At 33.3% G+C, this 24460-nt stretch overlaps 1 protein-coding gene across 12 annotated transcripts in view; it reads right to left on the bottom strand.

The window, feature by feature from the left end:
* Positions 1–571: 571 nt before the first annotated feature.
* l(3)mbt (lethal (3) malignant brain tumor) overlaps positions 572–24460 on the bottom strand; it is a 96350-nt gene continuing 72461 nt past the window's right edge. For all 12 annotated transcript variants that reach the window (XM_076463840.1, XM_076463839.1, XM_076463844.1 and 9 more), the window contains 6 exons: positions 23851–23950; positions 22601–22747; positions 15246–15422; positions 6967–7016; positions 4554–4801; positions 572–3014 (listed from right to left, as the gene is read on the bottom strand). In XM_076463840.1, the coding sequence (XP_076319955.1) occupies positions 2886–3014; positions 4554–4801; positions 6967–7016; positions 15246–15422; positions 22601–22747; positions 23851–23950 (851 nt within the window). In that variant the 3' untranslated portion in view covers positions 572–2885. The remainder of the gene's footprint in view (positions 3015–4553; positions 4802–6966; positions 7017–15245; positions 15423–22600; positions 22748–23850; positions 23951–24460) is intronic.

The raw sequence follows: 24460 nt of genomic DNA, 5'->3' as shown, positions 1-24460 counted from the left end.
TTTTGAATGTAAAGACATAAATGCTTAATTAGTTAAATAAATCAATTATTACTTTCCATGAAGAAGGGTACATATTTAGCATCTAATGAGGTTGTTAAAAATTAATGAGGGAAGAAACAGAGAAAAGAAACATTACCTAATATTGTTCTTTATATGGTTGTTGCTTCCTTAATACGTTCCCTCAACTGGTTTCAATAACTGTGAAAGTTCTTTTTTGAACATTACCTGTAGTTGATGTTTGTTCATTAGTTGTCAAAGCTTAGCACTAACCAGATGGAATAACCATTCTTCTAGCTTTAAATCTCTTTTAACAAAGGGTATTCCATAATCATTTACCTATTCAGCACATTGTGAGAAGTAATCATAAACAATGTAATGTGTACTTGTGTAAATCAAAATTTTAAGCAAATAACTAAGCTGATTTCTAAAGTAACCAGTAATATATAGGAATATTACATATGATATTAGTGAGGGTGGAACAAAAGCACTGATAATCTTGTAATATAATTACAATCCATTTAAATATTTGATCAATATTTAATGAGTCTTTTTATTCAATAAAAATAGAACGTTTTGATGGAATAGTCATTTATTTCAAGTTTTTGGAATGACTGAAAAAACTTGAGCAAAGAGTATGACAAAGACAAATTATAAGAAAGTAAATGGATAAGTAGGAACAAGAAAAACAAAGACAGTAAAGGAGTTTGTGAATTATAATGTCAAAACATATTATGGCATAGTACATTCACAAACATGTTTTATGTACTTATAAAGTACTCACAATCTAGTGTTACATATACCTAGTACAAAATCATCGTGAACAATTATATAGATAAGTATCTTTTCACATCAACAAACTAGCACTTGTCATATGTTGTTCTTTTACTTATTTCAAAGCAATCCAGAAAACTAAAATAATTAAACAATTACACAACGCATTACTAGTTTCTTCTAACAAATGCTAACATTCAGAAAACAATACAAGCTTTCAGAGACACAGAACACACACACACAGCATCTTCTTCTCTATATTACAATATTTCATAGCTCAAAATGTTTCCCAGAATAAAGTATGTCAGAGAAGGCCATCTTGCCTACTTAAAAACAATAAGCCATACGCTTTCACTAATTTTCTTACTTTAAGTTTTTCTCAAGGTTAACGTCTGAAAATTAGCAAGTAAACTTTCTCTGTCAACCTAAGTTGTAGTAAAGGGTTTACACAAAATACAAATTGTGTACAAATAACAACCAGTTCCACTTACAAGTCATTTTCAGGAGCTACAAGCTAGAAATGAATTTTTTCTGCCCATATGAATACCAAAATTTAAGAAAGTTTTAGTTTATAAAATTAAGACTCATGTTTTAAACAAAATACTGATTTGATCCTACCTTATTCTATTTATTTTGGACTAAAGGTTTTCCTTTACATTATTAAATCACATAATTAAATATGTTTTTGTGTGCACCTATAAAACCATAATTCCTATAACTACCATAATATCTTACATATATGTTAACACTTTCATATTGTACAATTTTTTTCCAATTCACAGAATATCAGTGAATCACAATATTTAATTATTTCATAATGGTTTTTAACCTTTATATAGAGCTGAAATTTCACATACAGTAGATCAGCTATCTGTCAAACAGTCAGCTTTCAATATACTTCCAAAATAGTCAGAATGAGGAAATTCAAATTACATGCTCATTAACATTACAGTCCACCAGTCTTTAAGAAGAGATAACATAGAAATAGTGCAATGAAAGTCAGAACAAAAATCTTTTTATGTCCATCTAATTTTGTAATGAAAGTTTAACATACATACGTCATTACAAGTACATTATCAAGGCTGACAATTTTTGATTATACAATTATTATGTAACTGGTCTCCTACTTTCCAGTTTTTGATCAGTTACTGCAAATACGTAACAAGCTGTCTATAAAATCCTTGTACAGAAATCAATATGACTTTATACTTCTTTAAGACAAGTGACTCTGTAATAATACAGTTAAATAGGTAGAGTTACAATCACATATAAAGTAAAAAAAGCTTTAATGTTTATAGATTATGTTGCTGTAACTGCCTGTTTACCTCTGATGCTTTAACTGACAAGGATACAAAGCACTGGAGGGTTAAGGGATGATAAAAAAAACAGCAACAAATAACTATAGTTCAAGAAGTTATATGTGCAACAGATTTATGTACACTAAATGTTTTCTGTTAGTTTAGTTAGTAGTAATTTCCTTTCTTTACTAAATCTACTTTAAATATCCAAGTGAAAGGCAATTTGCAATATTACTTAATGCTGAAATTACTGGTTGGCTATCACACTCTGATATTACAGTTATTCAAGAAAATTGGTTAACAAGGTAAAGTACCATGAAATTATAGCTACCCTGACTTCTGACAATTCATGATACTCTGATATTACAACTGTCTATGAAACTATTAACAACGTACAGTTAGTAAGTACCATGAAATTACAGCTTCTTATAGCAGGTTATCATTCATCTCATATTAGAAGTATTCTTCATATAAACTCTGTTTAATCAGATATATTACCATAAACTTAGAGTTTCCATTACTTTTAACAGATAAGGATGATAAGACCTTAATTTGTCTAAGAATCTTTGTTAACTAGGTACAATACCAAGAACTTTTTTTTCTTTTTTTTTAAATGGCAAGTTATGATAATCTAACCTTTTATTTGCAAAAGCTGTGAGTCATTATACCCTGGTCTTATGATAGTTATAACATTTTTTTTAACTGTTGAAGTTCAGTTCCATGATTTGAGAGTGACAATAACTAGAGATAATAGTAGTAAGAAATCACAGTGTATAAAGACCTCTGATTAAATTTAACATAAAAAAAACATGAATTTCAGCTCTCTGTAGAATTTCTTAACATTAGGATAGTGTTGTAAATCTTGATGGCTGGTCCAAGCTTCATACATAAGATCTTCACAATATCTACTTGGTTCATGAGAAGAAATGCTTCTCCATCAATTTGCTGTTAAATAAAGATATTTTAATTACTAAACTCATATTTTATGAGCTTAAAGTTAATTACTACATATGATAATAAATCCTTACATTATTTATCTGGTTAATACTAAACAGTAGGTTCTTCATAAACTTTTCTACTGATTATGGAACATTGTTCAGGATACTTATAGCCTATGATTTTAAAATTGGAATATTAGTAATTATGTTTCTTCTTAGATATCTGTATTATTTACTAAATTGATGCACACAAAATATTATCATCAGTTTGCTATTAAACATATGCTCTAATTGGTATGTTCAGTAAAACTTTTGAAAACTATAGTATTATTGCCTACACATCTTACTAAAAATTTAAAACAAATCTTTAAAAAATTACATATGTTTATTATTTCATATATTCGAGGAAGAAAACAAGAACCATGATTATATTCCATTTACGTAGAAACTGCTCTTTGTCGCTTCATAATAGTATGAATTGATTCTATATTTAATAACTATCCCCTAGTTTACTGTTAACATTCTCTCAAGGATTTGGGCTGGTAGAACTTTATATACACATTTTTAAGACGTTGGTTGATTTTTATTACTTTCACTGTACAAATGATCTGATATTAGTTAATTAATGATGAGATCTTAACTTTGTAGATACATCCCATAACACTGAGCACTCCATTTTTTTTCTTGCATTGCAAGTACAGTTTCACTGCATTGGCCATACATTTAGAATCATTATTATACTGAAATCTGAACTCATGTTCTACCAGTTATCTTCCAGAAGGTAAAGCAAATTGTATTAGTATCTGCTTACATCTTGTAGCATCCATTTTTCCTCATCAGTCCTCACCTGATCTCCCACACCACATGCTGAGATGCAGTCCCATACCAAAATAGATTTATCTCAATGCTTCACTTTAGCTTTAAACACACATATTCTTCTCCAGCTCTTCTCTTTACTTACTGCTTTGTTATATTTATCAGTTTTTGATAACTAGTTCTAATGTTAATTCCGATCTAACTTTTTCTGTTCTGTAAGGAAGTTATTTCAGGTACCACTTATGTTGTTCACAGGTTATGATCCAACCACAGCTTTTTCTGTCTGCTTTTGAACCAGTCTCTTTTATGTTTGTTAACTTGGATTAAATGGTTAAAAAGTATTAAGTTGTTCATCTGTTGAAATTATTGGTTTTGTAGTGTATAACAATTTTGGACAGACAGATGTAAACTCCTAAATATTTCACTAATATACAAACTAGGATTTTTATATTCCAGCAACTCTTTTTTATTACTGCCTATACTTTCAAATTTAACATTTTATTCAATACTATATTTTATTCCATTAAACACATGACTATAAAAACACTATTTAGGGGTTGCTCAAAACTTTTGCACAGTACTGTATATATATATATATAAACAGCTATAATGAAAACTAAAGTTTTATCTATTTTTTGATTTATCTATTTATAACAGTTTTTCCTTCAAAATTCTCTATAAAGGATTATAACAATATTAATTAATTAATAAAAAAAATGGTATCTCTAACCTCCTCTCTGAAAACTTTGGCTTGTTCCTCACAGCCAGGTAGAGATTTGACAAAGTCACCAACTTCGCTTATTGACCAATTTGCTACTGTATCTCGAGAAATGTTTTGAATGTTTGGTAAGAGCTGAGAATGATGCTCCCATTGCAAAGGCATCTCATGTGAAGGAACTGGAACAGGTGGAGCATCAAACACAGACTGGTGAACAAAGTCTTGAAGAGAGGAATGGCTGGACTTTGATTCTTCATCTCCTGTAGATATCATGTTTTAATGTTAATCACAGATTATTTGTATTTTTAATGATGACCTTTTGAAAAGCAGTTTGTTTTCCTAACATGAAAACATACATCTTACATTCAGTAACAAACCCTCATACTGAGAGTTAAAACAGGTGTGGCATCAAACACAGACTAATTAACAAAGTCTTATGGATCGGAATGGTTTGACATTGATACGTCACTTCTTGTGCAGTGTAAAATATTCCTTTTATTTTTGCATTAATCACAGATTGCAACAAAAACTGATGGTGTAGTTACTTAACAGGAAATTTGCTAATACTCTGTAGGAAGATATAACAATAGGGCCAAGTCAAATCTAGTGTTAAAAAAAATCATTACTTAATGTAGTTCTTAGGTGTCTACAAACACACACACACACTAATTATCATTAAGGTATGACATGTTTAGACATTGAATATGTGGGTGCAAACCTAATGATGTTTCAAAAGCCTACGTATCTTTATAACATTGTCTTCTCATCAACACCTGATACTTACTTGTATAATGGTGACATCCTGAAACAATCATAAAAATCATAAGGAGCATAAAAAAAAATGATGTTCCTTTTTTCCTTTTTTTTCCCTCACACACAAGAACAATGAATACTGCATTAAGTAATAAATCAGAATTCACTAGTAACAGAAAACTAACTGCAAGTAATAACAAATTCAGAGGGCTGAACACTTTATATTGAAAATATTTTGAATATGTAAATCAGCAGGTCACATTGCAACCACAGACAACATAAAGTTGTAGTGGAATGGTATGTATAAGAATTACAATTTGAGATTATTTGGGGTTTTTGAGTAGTGTAATGCCATTAAAAATTTACTGCTTTTAGGAAAGGTATGTTGCAATCCTTTTGGATGCAAAATATTCCTACTCTCAGATAATATAAATGTGTTCATATGAGGGATTTATAATTTCCAAAATGGGGACATCCCTTGTACTTAATGTCATTGGGAAATAAATGAACCTGGGTCAACTTTAAGCACCAATACCATCCCAAAAGAGACTTAAAACAAGAAAATGAGAATAGAGAAATCTTGATTCATTGGAACAAATTTCTCCATTGAATTCTAAGCACTTACCAGTCATGGTAAGAATCTACAAACATAGAGGTCAGTACCAAAAGAACTCCATATGTTCCAGGCAACATATCTCTTCAAAAGCAGCTTGAGAATGAACTAGGTATTCATTTGTGATATACTACTTGAGGATGTACTAGTCAGGTTGCCTATGAATGTCTGTGTGCTTGGACTGTTGAAATAGGCATTGTATATCAGCAAGTCTTGTGACAAACACAGTCGATATAAAGTAGTGGAAGAGAATGCTTTAGCACTACTTTCTGACATTTTTTTAGTTTTTTACAGGTTGTGTGATGCTACCAAATACTGACTGTTTTTAAGAAGTTATTTAACAGCCCTATCTAACACAAAATATTCATACATTAAATCGTAAAGGTATGTTTAGATAAGAGATTTAGAATTTTACAAACAGGGATATCCCTTGTACTTAATAGCATTGAAAAACAAATTAATATGGATCAACTTTGGACACCAGTACACAACATAACAAAGAAAGATCTCCATCTGGAAAAAGATATATGCCATATATAAATAAGCTGCTTTCAGGACATATCCAATCAATGTTGCATGCTTCAAGCAGCTGAAGAATGAAATAGGCATAGAGGTTATTCCACATGAAGACACACAAGTCAAGTTGCCCATGCATTTCTGTGTGATTGGGTTATTGAATCAGGCATTGCAAAACCTTTGTCCTTGCACATTAAATGACTTATAGAAAGTCTGCAGGAAGGAAGTACATGCTTTTGGAAAGTTTTCTACAGAACTATTGTCAAAATGCACATAGATTGAAAATGGACATGTATATATGGACTGTAACAATGTGGTAAGGCTCCAAAATAATTTTATTATAATGCACTCAACCTCTATACAATTTCACAACAAAAGTATTTATCTTTGTTTTGAATACATATATGTTGTATTGTTATTCAGAAAATATATATGTTACATGTAAATGTCTAGACCAAGCATCATACAATGTTTCCTACTTATATCTATATTTTCAAATCTATGTTTACTCTTGCTATTATAAAAAAGGGAAAAGAAAGTTACCTTGATGTACTTCTGGTTTTCTGTCCATATCTTTAGGTTTAAAATTGTGCCTGGAAAAAAAACAGAAAACTTTAGTTTTGTTTTAACTATGTATGTCCAAAAAAATTTGTTTTCAATCAGAAACTTAACCTTTCTTGGGCTGAAGGGAGTGCCACTTATATTCCTTGACTTTTTTCTTTTCAAAATAGAAATAGTCAAATGAAACTTACATCAAACTCTGTACAGTAAAACATGTCTAAGCTGGAAACTGCACAGGGCAGAAATCTGGACAAGCCAGAAATATAAAAAATTTTGCAGTATTATCTTAAGATTTCTCTTATAAAAGACCCTCTATATGGCAGTACACGTAACATGAACAGGAAACTATTTTTCACCTACCTCATCTATTAACAAGTAGGATTAGAACCTGAGTAAGGCAGAAAAAATGTTTTTGATTAAATATTAATTTCTTATTTAATTAATAATTTCTTCAAATATTAATAAATTCTTGCTTAATTAATAATTTGTTTAAATATTAATAAATTCTCGGACATTTTGTTACAGAAAGTATTGGTTAAATATATTATGTTCTTTTTTTTGCTGTCATTATTCCAGAGGTCGCTATTCGAAAAAACAACTGACTGTACTTTTGGTTGCATTTGCTGATGGAAAACAAGAGAAACCATGGGTAATAGGTAAAAGTAAAAATCTGCACTGTTTCAAAAATTTAAGGAAGAATCAACTTCCTGTGGAATGGAAAGTGAATTATAAAGCATGGATGACAAGTGCTATATTGAAGGAAGTTTTGAACAAGTTAAACAAAAGAATGGAACAAGAAAATAGGAATATTCTATTTTTCCTAGATAATGCAACTTGTCACCCGAAAGTTCATCTTTCAAATGTTCGTTTAGTCTTTCTACCTTTATGTACAACATCAGTTCTACAGCCACTAGATAATGGAATTGTACACAGCATAAAATTGAAATACAGAAAACTGATGCTTCAGCATATTACTGCAAACATGGAAGACAGTAGGAGAGCATCTGAAATGACCATGAAAATTGATGTGTTAAAATGCAATTGTATTTTTAAGTCATTCAATGAAATGCATAAAAGATGAATGCATAATAAAGTGCTTTTGAAACTGTGGATTTATTCTTGATAATGGCGGAGATTGTGGAGAAGTTGTTTGTTATGACGATTCTAGTGAAACCCAAACTCTGATTGAGAAGATTGATGCTGATGACAAGAATAATTTAACAGAAACTGATTTAAAATCTATAATAGAATCACAGGATGGTACAAGAGATTCAGAAGATGAACAAAATGGAAAAGATAGTGAGGAAATAGAAATTCCTACTTCATTGCAAGTGTTAAGTTATATTAACTCTATCAAACTGTATGCAAAAATGAAGGGAGAAAAGGAACTTCATGAAAAGGCCGTAGAATTGGCATTCTCTTTTAATCACATGAGAAAGCCCATTAAAAAAATGAAACAGTTGAAACTGGATACTTTCTTCAAATAAATGTGGTAAAGATTTCTGTACTTATACTAATAAATATAGAATAAACAGTATAATAACTCTATTCACAAATGTCTTACTTCCCTTGAGTCAAGCAAGTATAACATTCTGCTCAAAAATTATACATAATTGAGAAAATACATGTTTACTGTCTAAGGAGGAAATTTTACTCAATCCTGTGCAATTCTGTCTTAGACAGGTTTTACTGTATATAATCCATAGTTTCTGCTTTAAAAAATCTTATTGCTAATATGAAAGTTAAATTTTATATTTTAAATCCATTTTAAAGTATCTATTATTAATTAATGTATTTCATTTAATACTTTATTTTTGTTTACTTAAGTAGTGGTACAACATAAACTAAATATCTTACTCTACAGTATACTACAGACTTTCTTACCTACAAAATGTTTTAACTGTTTTTGAAGTTATGATTTGATTAAAATATACATTTGGTTGAGGTCACATAAAATTCAGCCTGAGGTGTTACTTTCTGTAACTTGTGTCTGTATGATACTTTGTGACTGTTGCATAAAACAGAAATATTTCTACATTCCAGTGTTCTTTTCTTGATCAGTCAGTTATATAGAGAATATTTATAGTTTTAGGGTTTTTATCTAGTTTTGAGAAAGACTGTTTGTTTTGGGTATGAGGTGCCAAGACTTGCTGGCAAAGTCTAGTCATTATTTTTGTTAAGTCTTTTATGCTAACTGATTGTGTTGCTTTATTCCATTCTCAGCTAAACAGTGCTATCCACAGTTATTTTTGTACAGGTAAACCACCTGTTAGTTATTTATATTTATTCTTATTTGCAGATCAACAATCCTACTGCGATAACAATCAGCTGCAATTTGTCAACCTGTTTACAGTATAACAGAGAATTTTGTTTTGAACGTGGTGTCTTGTCTATTTCATTTTGCCTGTAACAAACTGTTAAGCCTGCATATTAGATCCATGAATTTTGTTTTGAAGATACTGAGTGATTGTTGCATGTAACTTTGAATTATGACAGATAACTTCAATTAAACAAATTTTGTTTTTAGTTATTTTGGAAATAGTGGTTGATTTCTGTCTTGAATTCCTCCATGTTATGTTTTCTCTCTTGTGCCCTTTAGAAGATAATATCCAACAGATACTTCCAGACTATGGAAAGAACATTAGCAGAGGGAAGAGAAATCTTGATGCAGTGGAAGAATTCCTTTGTTGAATCATAAGTGCTTTCCTTCAATGCAACATACATTCTAACTACTAATTGAGATGGCTTAAAAACAGCCTGTTCCATCAGGTAACACTGGTCAAACCAATTGAGCTCAAAGGTGTGGCCAATAGTGTTTTTTAAAAGACCAACTGGGATGTGCCCCAAGAAGATGAGTCTATAAAACATCACATAAGTGTGAAGAGATGTTATACATGTGACTAAAGCTTTTTTTTTTTCAATGACAAGTTGTTTTCTCCTAAGTATTTGTTGGTCAAGCAGCTTGCCCAAGAGACTGTTGTACTGCTCAAAGTATTTCTAGCTACATAACCTTATGGGAGCAACCACCACCACTTGGCCCATATCTATAAGCAAACAAAGAAAGAAGCCTGAGACCTTATCAGCCATTACTTATGTCAAACTCCACTTTTAGATGGACTGAAGACTTTGCATAGTCATTTCAGTTTCTAAAATGTGTCTTAGTTAATGCTACTGTGTCAGCTTATCCAAAGAGATATTTCATTCACCATGGATATGGATGCCAGTGATAACAGAATTAGAGCATATTATATTGGATACAAGTTGTACACTCATGCTCCCTGAATGCAACAAAGAACAAATGACTTGTAGTAGTAGTATTCATTAACCAGTTTTGCTACTACATATTTGTATTACTGTGAATTTACTGCATAAGTAGGTCATGCATCATTAAGATGGTAAATGAATTTTAGAGAAGTGGTAGGTTGTACCACAGTGTTGTAGGAATATAATTTCTCTGTGCGAGACGGACAGTGTAGAAATGCGGGTAGACTTTCTCACTAACAGCTAGTCTAAAAGTGCACAAGCTCTAGAAATTATTTGATTAACTAGAGGTACACAGGGAAGTGCTAAATTATTACTACATTTCTTGTAATTGAGGTGCCTGATTTGTGAAGCAGGTAGTAGCCCATAGAACTGTGAGAGCCAAAATTACCTGAAATTTACATAGTACACATATTTCTGGTATCAGAGAGTAACTCACCCTACAGCTAACTTATGGAGAGTTTTACTGGTCACATTCTTACAAATATGTAGTAATAGTGTAAACAGGTAACTTTTTGTGTTCTTCAAATCTGTTTTCCATTTTTCTACTTGTTTCTTGAAAACGTGTGAAGGTGACTTTTTGTGTTCTTTGAATCTGGTTTCCATTTTTCTACTTGTTTCTCCAGATTCAAAGAACACAAAAAGTCACCTTCACATGTTTTCAAACACTGCAAATCAAATAAACACAACATAACCATAAAAAAACCCAAATACTAAATAAAGAAACAAACATAAACAAAAGCAAAATTAAAGAAGCCTTACTTATACAACAACTTAAGCTCAAAATAAACCAATACAAAGGAACACCTTTATACCTATATTAATAAATATAATCAAACATCTAAGCACGATCTATACATTCCTACATTCAATTACACAACCGCCTTCAAACATGTGGTCAGCTATCGGTCAGTCACCTTTTTCTTTCTTTGTGAACCTGACAATGACCGAAGAAGATTAAAACATTGTTCGCTCCTCTACATAAATATTTTTCTCAATCCATACCAGCCATTTTTACTTGTATATAATATATTGGTCAATTGCCATGCCTGCTTTCAAAACATGTCATAAATTCTCTCTGATATCTGCTATTGTATTATTTGTAACCAACAGAAGGCAAGGATTTCACTTAACTGACAGCTATGAGATATACAGGCCTTTGACTAACCAGATTTGAACATTTTGGTGTCATTTTATTTTAAACACTCCATTTGGAACTGCGCTTGACCAAGTATATTAGTTGGAAAGCCAGACAAATTATACAATTTTTAGGGCATTCTATTTTAAGTGCATGGAAATATTTCATGTTCTGAACTGGATGATTTAATTTTTAAAAAATTCTGAGACTAAATAATCATTACATTGAATTAGGGTTATATTTTAAAGTTATTATGTGCGTGAACAATCTTGAAGATAAGATTTCAGATATTACTACTAAATTTCTTATTTACTATATTTTTTCATTTATTGTTATAAAATTAGACACTCATCATAAGTAGTTTTAAGTGATTTAAACAAAACACTCGTGATCAATGATAACATATGTCAAGCTCAAGCACAGTTGTGTATTTCAACAATGAACATGCTTGTAATTGTGTATTTAGTTCATACAAAACTGCCCAGTGTAATAAATAATTATTGCCATAGTTTAAGAAAATCAAAGCACAGCTGTAAATAAAAGAATAAATTTAAAAATCTATTAACTTAGGCTCTAAAAGTAAGTTGTGTATACTTGTAAATTATAACATGCACACATTTTACAATAACAAGAGAGTGATTTAGATTTATTTCATACTTTTTATGGTAGTTACAAGACTGTTAAAATTGACTGAGCCCATATAGAGAAGGTATAGCAAATAACAGGTGAAATACTGTGTTTTATTGAAAAACTGATACTTATTTAGGAGGTTTCAAAAGTTAACTAAATGAAATTTGAAATTTTCAGTTGGATAAAAGTAATTTTAAATTTAACATAAAAATAACTTTGAAATTGAACTAATCAACACTCTGATTACTTAATTAAAAACCTAATTTTTTGTGTACAAAACACTTGTAATGTTTACTGAAAGCTTGCCAGATTTCATGAAGGTACATATACCAAACTAAAATTTATAGAATGGATAATCTCATGATTACTTGGTGGTTACAAGATTAGTGTAATCCACTTATCTTGTAATGAAAGAGTTAAAGCTGAAAGAGATTTGTTTGCTTTACTTTTGTTTTATGGTGACAATTAATGAATTAAAGAATGTTAAATAACAGCTGGTAAGTTGCTGACAATAATAAGGATGCTTACAACACTACTTTCACTGAGGTGTAAATGAATGAATTCTGTCTCCATAAATGTTAATGAATATACCTTCAGCATCTACATGTGTGTATACTAAAGGAGAACTTATGTTATGATTTTACATGTGAAACACCTAACATTGTACTCTGAAGTAAGAATGAAATAGTCATACATATGGTAAAATGGTCATATGTGTGTATAAAACATCAAGTATGTGGATTCAAAAGGAATAAGTTGTATGTAAAAAATTATCATGTACATGCAATGAAGACAAAAAACCATAAGAGAAAATATGAAATACTATCCTTGACTACTGTAATTGTATCATAAACTAACTATGATTGTCCACTGGAAAGAGAGAAGTAAAGAATGACAGTACCTATTTGCTGTTTTTATTCTTTCAAAATTTCTAGTGTATTTAGTTTTAGTTATTTAAATGTATTTTGTGTTAGTAGTTTTAGATGCAAATACCAAAGATAGTGATAAATCATGGTGAAAAGTTTGATTTCTTTAACTATGGCAATGAAAATGTGTAACATTGCAGCTGTTCTTGACTGTGCTTAAATCTCTTACAAAACAAAATCTTTTTATTTCTTTTCCAAGGATAAAGGCAACAATGTTGTTTCCATAGCTGCATTTTCTGTATGGTGAAAGTTTTGATGAAAAGCAAACTTTGACGGTTAAAATATACAGTGATGAGAAACACAAAGTTTGAAAGCAGTATTCGTATTTCACTATTTTGTAAGTTAGAAAAGTTAGGAATAATTCAAGACAGAAAAAATAAGTTATTTTCTCATGCTGTATGAAAAAAGATGCAGAGTTTAAAAGAGTCAAATGTTCTGACTTTCTCTTTCAACTAGAGCACAGTTACTTATGTGTGACTGGGGGTCAACAGAAAAGTTGATGACACTTGTAGCTGCTAACAAATCAGGTGACACTAAAGGTGATATCAGAATATTCAAGCACTTTGCTGCTGCAGCAATTCAACTGTAACCTGTCAGCTGCAAGATTATAACAGTAACTGTTTTATTTCTTCATGTCTCCAAGATTGACACAGGTGCTATTTTCATTAAGAATATTTACTTGCAGGGAGAGCAGTGCTTAAACACCCTTTATTAGGTATATGCAGAAGTTACAGTTTTAAAGCAGCACAGAAGGCCACCAAGGTTGGCGAGACAAAATGCACTTATTTTAAGACAGTAAATTTGAAATCTGTACTTTTTACTATGCATTGTGTGGTTTGACGTTAATGCATGTATGACTGATCCAGTCTAGTTCAAGTTGAGTCTGGTAGTGCTGAATATATGCCGAGGTAGCCCAACTGGTCGTGTTAAATTTATTATCACAGGACATTTGCTTTCCTGCTGATAATTTCCTGTTAATCATAATTACAATTTTGTTTAAAATGTCACAAAAAACATCTTAATTTTTAAAATGAATGTTTCCTGCAGCATTTCACATTAACAATCCAATTCATACACATGTATTATTTACGTAGTCTCATTAAACGAGACATACACAAAAGAGGGTCTAGTAGAATGAGACTATAGTTAATGATCATAGTTGGTGTTTTGTCTGAATATTAGTTATGTAAATAGTTTACAAATTCACAATTATTTTCACAGCTCTTTCATATCTGCATCACTAAGTAGTGCAGTTTGCTAATTAAATTCCTATGCTGCCACAAACCTAAAGTCAACTTACATCCCTACAGGTTATCTGCACTAGCATATGACGAAATATCATTATGTTTATACCCTCTACTAATAGGAGGGTGACACAGTCTCCATGCACTGGTCCACCCATTAGTTCTATCACTGTCCACAATTTCCATCTGACCTCCTGAGAAACCAAATTTGAGAAATATAGCCTAATCAAGTATGATTTGCTGCAGAAAAATCTTAGGTCTTGGGTTCAAGTCCCAGTCCTGAAGTCTCTTTACACTTAAATTAAAAATGTTTGTCAGTTATAACTGTAAAATTCAAATAACTGTACCTTTATTTTTGTAATTCTCAAGTCTCTAAAGCTTGATTATTTTCTTTCTTATATTGAATGCCAATTTTTATATCAGAATGGTTTCTTAAATATACATTTTTTGTATGCTTGGTAAGAGGTGATGAATTAATTTAATTTGATTCCCTGCTTGTTTGTTTACTTTATTGAAGTAGTTATTTTGAGAAGTTTTATTTTTAATTTTGACCCAGTGCGACTGACATTAGATAGGGTCTGACTGAGACAGGTGTACATAAAATCTGATAGGAATATCTAATAGACGTAACTTTTACAAACAGGATATTGCAAAACAAATAATATTTATTTATATTAGTTTTAGCAATTCATAAGATATTTTATTGGAATTCTTTTTTACAAAGATAGCTAATTCATAACATTACTACTTCTGTAATAATGTGAATTCTGACATTTTGGTGGATGGTTACTGACGTAGTGCATAATGACATGACATACAAGTTTTTATTCCATTATAAATTGTAAATGTACAAAAAAAAATTAAACTTAGGTTCAAAAAGGTCCATGTTTATTTAGCTTTATGTTTGAATTTTGTGTATGGTTTTTGGTATGTTGAAGTTTATGAATTATTAATTTTGTTGAACATAAATATAAAAACAGATATACTTTAACACTGAGTTGGAAAGGTAACACTAATCCATAACTGCTGAAAAAAACCCAAAAAAACTGTTAAAAGACTTACTTTTTACGACCTCTTCCTCCTCGTTTTATGATAGAACGTTGCATTGATGTGTTTAGATCAACTTCTAAATCTTTGACTGCATTTCTTTCTGCAAGAGGGCATCCAGCCACTCTGTGATGAACTGAATATTTTGAATTCAGGTGACCAGAACCATCACATCCAGGAGTTGGGCACCTTCTACACACATAAGAAAAATCAAGCAGAATTCAAATGTTGATTAGGTGGAACTGGTGAATGACTACAATATGGTAACTTTAACTGTTGATCTATAACTTTTTTCTGTAATAAATAATTTCAAGCCAATTATTAAAAATAATTAAGTTCCAAATAATTAATTTTGCCTTCAAGAAAAAATAAAAAAGCATGAAATCAATCATCCAAATATACTTCTACTCAAAACAGTAATTATCATTAGAACAATAAATATAGTGTAAATCAACAAACTTCATGTCAAATATATGGCAAATGGTATAAAATTAATGTTAATATTTTCCTAAACTGAAAATACATTTCTGATTCATACTCACCTCCACACACAAAAGCCTTCTCAACTCATACTGCCAGGTGTAAGTCAGGTAAGTGGTGTATTAAGAAGTGGCAAAAATGTCCAAATCTGTGACACCCCACTAAGCACACAAAACTCAAAAAACAGATCTCAAACTCTGAACCACATGAAGAATCTTGTCAGGATAACAGATTTGCAATTAGATTCAGAGCACCCAAATTATTAAACACCAACAAAGTGATGGAATAGCAATGGGCCTAACACAAAAGATCCAGGGTGAGAAAACAGAGGTCTGTTGATTGAACTATAAAAGGTGACACTTAGGATGAGAAGAAAGAAGAGGAGCACCCATGGTAGTACTGTTTAAATCCAACCACCAATTAAAGTTGGTCTATAAAGAAGGGAAAAGGGGATTGTGAAACAATGGGTGAGATGAATAAAATTAAAAGACCAGACTAGCTGAAACTTTAAGAACCAATGGACAGACTATCAAAAACCAAACACCAATTAAATGAATTTGGTGCCAACCAGCCCTGACCCATGAAGAGTGGCCAGAGTAAGCCAAATACAGGAAAATAAGAAAATTATTGGAGTAGAACACCCATGAAGAGAGAAAAAACACCAATGCTTTAAGTCAAAATAAGGAAAGTTGAAACAATGAGAATTAAAAGCATGATCATCACCTCATGTGGGGGTTGAGACATACTGACCCTTAAATGGAAGTGCTCCTCAAAATGACTCACATGAACCCCAATATCCAGGGAAGGAGGAAACACCAACATAATGACCCAAAGACAGTACAGAAGGGGTGGAACATAAAATATGGGAAATAAAGACTGAACACAACATACCTCAATAATAAAATTCATCAAAGGAGGAAAAGATGTGGACAAGCCACCCAAACTGACATACAATTAATAGGCATATTCGGGAAGGGAAAAATGACTGTCTAAATCCAAAACTTTCCAACCATTAAAAACTGTGATAGGACAATCATCAATATGTTATGTTTGTTGTATGAAATTGATCAACTTCTGATGGACCAAAGCCATCACGTCATGAGCCAAGAATTGCAGTTCCAACATGTAGGAATTAGTCAATAATTCCATTCTGAATGCATAACTCATTAAATTGAAAAAGGAGAGAAGGTGAATAAAATAGCTTGAAACTCAAAAAAAAAAAAAAAATACAGTAGAAAAATCGAGAAAATAAAAATTTGTCTATCAGTGAATTAACAGCAAGCAAAAACACATCTGATCAGTAGGACTACCAACCAAGAAGCAGTTAGAAGCTCCAAGATCAGAGAGGGTGCTAGAGAGGGTTAGTGTCATGATCCTATTGGTGGAGGATTACTACATAGTCATTTGCATATAAATATGGAGATTGATTGATTGATTTAGTGTTTTATCACACAAAGCAGCTAGGCTATCTGTGCCAAACGTCCAGTAAAAATGTAAAAATAAATTAAATGTAGTAAAATGTATAAAAGGAAATGAAGGTAAAACAAAACATCATTGAAAAACAGAAAAAGCATAAAACCAATGTTGACACCTGGTCAACAATGTTAAGAGAGAAAGCAGAGTAAGAGAAGTTGTAAAGGACTTTCTCCAGCAAAATGGTAATGATCATAACCTGCCAGGAATACTAACAGGTAAGTACAAGAACCACCATCAGTCACCTGAAGTTGGCTTTTCCAGTCCTGGTTCCAGGTTATGTTGTCATAACAGCCATTATCAAAAGGTAAAATAAGAAAAGTGTTAAAAGACATATAGCAAAATCGAAATAAAAATTAGCCAAATGTTCTGTAAAAAGGTAAAAGTAAAGTAAATGTAGTAAAATTTGTAAAAGGAAACAAAGGTATAAACAAAACAGCAATTAAAACATAAAATGGCGTAAAACCAATGTTGACATCCAGTCTACAAAGTTGTAAAGAACTTCCTGTAGCAGAATGGTAATGATCACAACCCGCCAGGAAGACTAACAGGTAAGTACAAGAACCACCGTCAGTCACCTGAAGTTGGTCTTTCCAGTCCTGGTTCTGGGTTATGTGTCATTATGGCCAGTACCAAAAGGTAAAGTAATAAAAGTGTTAAAAGACATGTAGCAAAATTGTAATAACAACTCGCCAGGAAGACTAACGGGTAGTTCAAAAAAGCAGCATTAGTCACCTGAAGTTGGCCTTTCCAGTCCTGGTGTCGAGTTATTTAATGTTCTGGTCATTTTCCAATGTCAAATTGAACTAAAGAGATTGAGATTCTGGAAAGGGAACCACAATTAAAAAGGTGTAATGAATAAATATCAAACACTTAAATGAGGTTAAAAAGATTAATGGCCATTAAAAAACTAAAAACTTTATCAAGGTCGACAATGTCACCATCACCAATAACACTGTCCAATGCCACAGACAAACCCTGGGAGAGAAAATGTTTAAAATAGTGCCGTCGTTGAGAGTCGTAACAATGGCAAGAAAGTAAAATGTCGCTTATAGTGATTACACAAATGTTACACAAACTACACGCTGGTGCATCAGTTCCAGATAAAAGAAAACAATGAGTTAAAAAACTCTGACCAATGCGTAGTCTAGTTAGAACAACTTCCTCCTTCCAAACCTTATAGAAGCTAGACGGCCAAAGATCAATATAGGGTTTTATTTGAAAACGCTTGTTGTCACATTGCTCACTCCAAGTAGACTGCCAGCTGGCACGGACCCCGAGCCTTGAATACAGGGCCATAGTCCATGTACGGAATAGGCACAGTGGTGATAGTGCCAGAGCAGATAGATTTAGCTGCAGTGTCTACAAGCGCATTCCCACAAATACCAACGTGGCCTGGTATCCAGAAAAACTGGATAGAAGTAGATGTTAATGAGAAATGGGCCAGTCAGTTTTGAATATTAGAGAGAACAGGGTGTGAGCCAACGTGAAGTGATTCCAAGGCCAGTAGAGAACTAAGCAAGTCAGTATAAATAGTGCAGTCAGAGTACTGCTCAGCTTCAATATGATTCAGGGCAAGAGATATGGCGTACAGTTCAGCAGTGAACACAGAAGCTGTAGAGGGGATTCTGCGCGCAACCACCGAACTGCAACAAACCATGGTAGAGCCCACAGAATTACCTGATTTGGAAACATCCGTATAAATTGGAATGGAATGATTGTTCGAAAGATGTTCAGTAAATAAAAGACAGTACTTTCAATTGGAAGAATCTGCCTTTTTCAGATGACTTAAAAAAGGTCACATTTGGGGGCTGTAATAAGCCATGGGGGGATGGGTTGACCAGTGGATTCTGCAATGTTATCCAAGGACAGACCCAATTCATCCAATTGCGCCTGGATGCGAAGGCCAAAAGGAGCAATGGCAGATCGTCTGTTTTGAGAAAGTAAGGCCCACTGAGGAAGAAAAACACATCCCCAAGTAGGATGCTTTGGTAAGAAATGAAGTTTCGAAGAATACAGTATAGACAGTTACAAACAACAAAGGTGCAGAGAAGGTACGTGAGATTTCATGTATTAGCTCTGAACAGGGGAGGTGCGGAAAGCCCCAGTACAGAGTCGAATTCCTTGATGATGAATGGGGTCCAGCATCTTTAAGGCCGAGGGTCTGGCAGAGCCATAGACCATTGATCCATAGTCAAGTTTTGAATGAATAAGAGCACGATATATCTTTAACACAGAACCATCAATCTGCTCCCCAACTGGCGGTAGAGAGGACACGAAGGATGTTCAGTGCTCTTGTGCATTTGACCCGTAGCTGCTTTAAGTGTGGTATAAAGGTCAGCTTACAGTCAAAGATAAGCCCCAAGAACTTGGTCTCAGGGACCGCTGGCAGCGAAACTTCACCGATACGAAGTTCAGGATCAGGGTTGATACCCCATTGGCAGCAAAAGTGCATGCAAATGGTTTTAGAGAGAGAAAAATTAAAGCTGTTTGCCATAGTCCACTTCAGTACACGATTGAGGGCAGTTTGTAGTTGCCGCTCAATATATCTCATGTTCGACGACTAACACGAGATGTGAGAGTTGTCGACATAGAGCCCGTTTGCAACAGTGAGAGGGAGTTGTTCTGTGATGACATTTATCTTTATACTGAAAAGTGTGACACTCAAAACAAAAGAAACTCCTGTAAAAAAGAATGAGAAAGTGCCCGAACCCACATGAACTTGGAATTTCCTGTCTGTTAAAAATTTTTGATAAACATAGGTAAATGGCCACGTAACCCATAAATATGGATGTCTCACAAAATGCCATACCTCCATGTTGTGTCATAAGCCTTCTCAATGTCAAAGAATATTGAAACAAGATGTTGGCATTTGAGAAAGGCTTCTATGATTGATGTTTCAAGTCGAATTAGGTAGTCCATGGTGGAGTGCTGTCGTCAAAACCCACACTGGGTGGGCAAGAGGAGATTGTTTGATTCAAGGAACCAAACAAGATGAGCATTAACCATCCTCTCTAAGGTTTTACAGAGACAGCTCGTCAAAGCAATTGGACGGTAGTTTGAAGGAATCTTGGGATCATTCCCAGGTTTAGAGAAAGGTAAGATAATAGCCTGGTGCCAGGCACCAGGAAAAACATTGTCCTGCCAGATCTGGTTAAAAACAATTAGGAGAATAACAAGAGAAGCAGGAGAGAGATAGCACAGCATGTCATAGTGTACATCATCAGGTCCAACAGATGTACTGCCAGACCGATGAAGAGCCATTTTCAGTTCCACCAGTGTAAAGGAACAAGTATAGTCAAAGAGACAGTCAGTTCGAAAAGAAAAAAGATGAACGCTCTGCCCAAGTCTTGATGGCCAAGAAGGTGGAGGAACAAGCAGAAGTGCTAGATACCCGGCAAAAGCTTTCACCTAGAGTATCGGCGATGCTCGGGACATCAGCTACCTCTTGGCCATCAGAGAGTAAGATAGAGAGGGGGACAGAATTGTAGTGCCCACTGACCTTTCGAATCCTGTCCCATATGACCTTGGAACTGGTGGTGGAAGATATGCTAGTTATGAACTTAATCCAAGATTCCTTCTGGCTTTGACGTCTTACCCACCTAGCATGTGCACGGGCCCGTTGAAAAGCGATGCGGTTCGAAAGTGTGAGATATCTACGGAATGTATCCCAGGCCCGTTTTTGAGCCTTCCATGCCAAGTGATAAGCAGGATTCCACCACAGATGAGGATATCGTGGAAAACGTGTCGAGATTTTAGGAATGCACTGAGCAGCTGCTAGTATAATACAGTCAGTTACTGCTGCCACACAGTTGTCTATTGATGGCTGATTCATGATGGGAGGATCAAGTTCTGCGAGAGCAGTGAAAGCGGACAAGTCTGCCTGATTCAGCTTCCACCGGGGCACACGGGTAGGGTGGCATCGACCACGGCCAGTCTCAAAAGTATAGGAAAATTATCACTGCTTAGTGGATTATTGTCAACCCTCCATGAGAAATGGGAAAATAATGAAGGGGAGCAAACCAAGAGATCAATAGCGGTAAAGGATTGACTAGGTGCATAAAAATAAGTGGAAGAACCAGTATTGAAAAGAGAAAGATTGTGATCAGAGAGCATATGCTCTACAGAGCAATCCCTCCTATCAATAACAGCACTTCCTCAGAGGGGATGATGTCCATTAAAGTCCCTCAGGATTAGAAAGGGAGACGGCAACTGTTCAACGAGAGCATCAAGGTCTGACTGGTCATATGTCTCTCCAAGGGACAGGTAGAGAGAACAAACAGTGATGGTAGGACCCAAGGAAACATGGATGGCTATGGCCTACAAGGGTGTGTTGAGTGACAAATACAGGGAGGGCACATGCTGATCAACCAATAGTGCTATCCCCTTCATGTACTCGTCTATCACACAGCCTGCCATTTCTGTACAGAGAAAACTGCCAAATGGTGACTGTATCAGCAGGTTTTAGAAATGTTTCTTGTAAGGAAAGACATACAGGATGGTAGGAAGCAATCAGTGTTTTGATATCATCCAGATTAGAATGTAAACCTCAACAGTTTCATTGTATCAAGGTGGCCATTTTTAATGACGAGTAGGCAAAGTGGCTGGAGAACCCTTCTGTTTATGATCACATCTTTTTTCCTTACTGTCCTTATTTGGAGGAGGTCTATCGACCTCCATAGATCCTGCCCTGGGTCGACTGGTACTTCAACACTGGTACTTGGTTGACTCTAGCCCAAGTGAACCAGCCAATTGACCCAAGGGGGGCCACCCAAAGGCTGCCCGTCTACAGGAATTCAAGGACAAAGTGGTGTGTTAGGATTGGACCCCTCAACCACCAGGATCCTCTCCTCCCCTTCACGGGTCACCATGCACGGCAAACATGTGGGTGGATGTTTAGATCCCAGAGGAGGTAAACTGAAAGAGCAGAACCTTCCCTGGGAGGTCCCCTCACCACTTACAGGAATCCACACCAAAGGAAATAAATATAGAGATATCAAGGCTAGTGGTGAGTGAAAATTTGCACTTACAGTGGGCAGTATAAGTTAAGAAAGTGTTTTTTATGAGAGGGAGAGTAAGATATCATATCAGAATTTTTTTTATTCATGTAGTACCATACTTGCTTTAGAATAATTAAAACTACAAAACAGTAGTAAACTCTAAATAAACTAAAATAAACTAAAAACAATCTATTGCTGACACACTTTTTGTTATTGCAGTTTGCAAAAAAAAAAAACATTCTAGTTTAAAGGACTTTAATCAATTGGTTGGTTGCTTCTAATTAGGTTTAACACATCTATTATTGGATATGTAAAATATGCTTATAGTTTAGACTATAAACTGCTAATGTAATTTTTAATTAAAATCATTTACTGTTATACTCTAAATACAGATAGTTAATAAGTTTCATTGCTAACCTGAGACCCTCGGTAGCACCTGAATTACTGTATTTCAATGGCACTGCAACTTCCATAACACCATCATTTAGCCGACTTCCAAGACGATCTGGTAAGGCTGAGTCAAACTTATTCATATTTAACTGAGAGTATGGACAGCCAAAGGCACTAGCACAAAATAAAGATAACAATATAAAATAAACACAGTAGCAGTATCAAACATGGTGTGTCATCTTAGCAAATAATCAAACATCCTAAAGTTAGACATGCCGACCCATCTACAATGAAAAGTATACTTATCACTTTAAGTGTTATTATAAAACAAAAATTTAGATAAAACGGTCATTTAAATATATGTATGATTTTTATTATCATCAAATGAGCTGAGTTACTGATTATTTTTTGCAACTCTAATTTGATATAACATCTGTATGGAATTTTTCAAATTATGAAATAAGGAAAAAAAATATTTTTTAAAAATAGAATTACATCTTCATATTTGCTTATATATAACTTGTTAAACATCATTTTAACATTAAGTTATTACAGGTTCTAGATTAATTTGATATAAATTAATTGAGAAATACAGGCTCAGTTGTTACAAAATATACCATAATCTCTTACTGATATACCTAACTGATGTAAGAACTGTCTCAGAAACATCTCTAAAAGAATAAAATAACTAGTAATAAACTGAAACAGATAAAGATTAAAACAGTTGTTAGAGGAAAACAAAAATTTATAATATAAGATATGTAATAATCTGCAAGAAAAAGTGACAGCCTGACAAACAGTACAATATGATCTCATTCAGATGTTTTATTATTTTAGTCAATTTATACAAGAAAAAAACAGAATGAATAAAATTTTATGTTTTGTAAGAAATGTTAGTCAATAAAAATCTAAAAAGTATTGTTTTTAAGGATATATTTTCTAGATATTAATGAGAACAAATTTAAATAATTTCCGATATGAATTACGTCCATTTTTAGTCGTCTGCAAATAAACTTCATAGCACTGAATGCTTTGAGCTAGATATTCAATTTAGTCAACACTTATTAAACTAATCATTTATTATGATGAGACAGATAAAAATATTTTCTAACACCTTTGTACATATTACAGCTTTTGAAAATATCCCACACCTAAACAAAAACAGGAACCTAGGTAAGATACAGCTAATGCAGGAATGAAGCAATTTTCTGGGTTGGTCTTGAAAATGTTATTTGTTCAAAAAACATACATACATATACATATATTTTAATACTTACCTGTGATGAGTGGTATACTTGGGACCTTTGACGTGTCCAGTACCGCTACACCCTGGAGTAGGGCATCCTCCCTGACCGGGTGCACTCAAGTTTTCACTAACTGAAAAAGAAAAGTTTAATCAAGTCTTAACATATATACTATCACAAATAGTAACAACTTGATCCTGCTTATACTAAAACAATAAACACTGATCTGAAAATTGATTTGACCATGATGTAAAAGCATATCTGTTAAAACTGACACTGGCTATGCCATTGATGGGAAAGTTTACATAATTAATAATCAAACACAAGAAACTGGAGCACCCAAGTATAAAACAAAAACAAACATCACTCAATTAGCATCAAAAAACTAAAATAAGCAGTCTACAGATTCTAATAACCAGCAGAAAAACCAAAATGTAACATAATATTTAGGGAAAACAAAGGATCTGTTGACCCAATCTTGACACTTCCACCATCTTAGCAAAACTAAAACTATTAAATAAAAAATATCAAAGCCAGCCCTTATCATCTATCAAGCCTTCTTTTAAACTCACTCAAATCTACTGCCTTCACAACATCCAAAGAAAACCCATTCCACAAGCCAACCACCCTATTTGAAACATAA

The sequence above is a fragment of the Tachypleus tridentatus genome, chromosome 10 (genome assembly GCF_004210375.1).
Source record: "Tachypleus tridentatus isolate NWPU-2018 chromosome 10, ASM421037v1, whole genome shotgun sequence".
NCBI classification, from domain to species: Eukaryota; Metazoa; Arthropoda; class Merostomata; order Xiphosura; family Limulidae; genus Tachypleus; species Tachypleus tridentatus.
The sequence above is the reverse complement of the archived record's forward strand: the minus strand, read 5'-3'. Positions and strand labels throughout refer to the sequence as shown.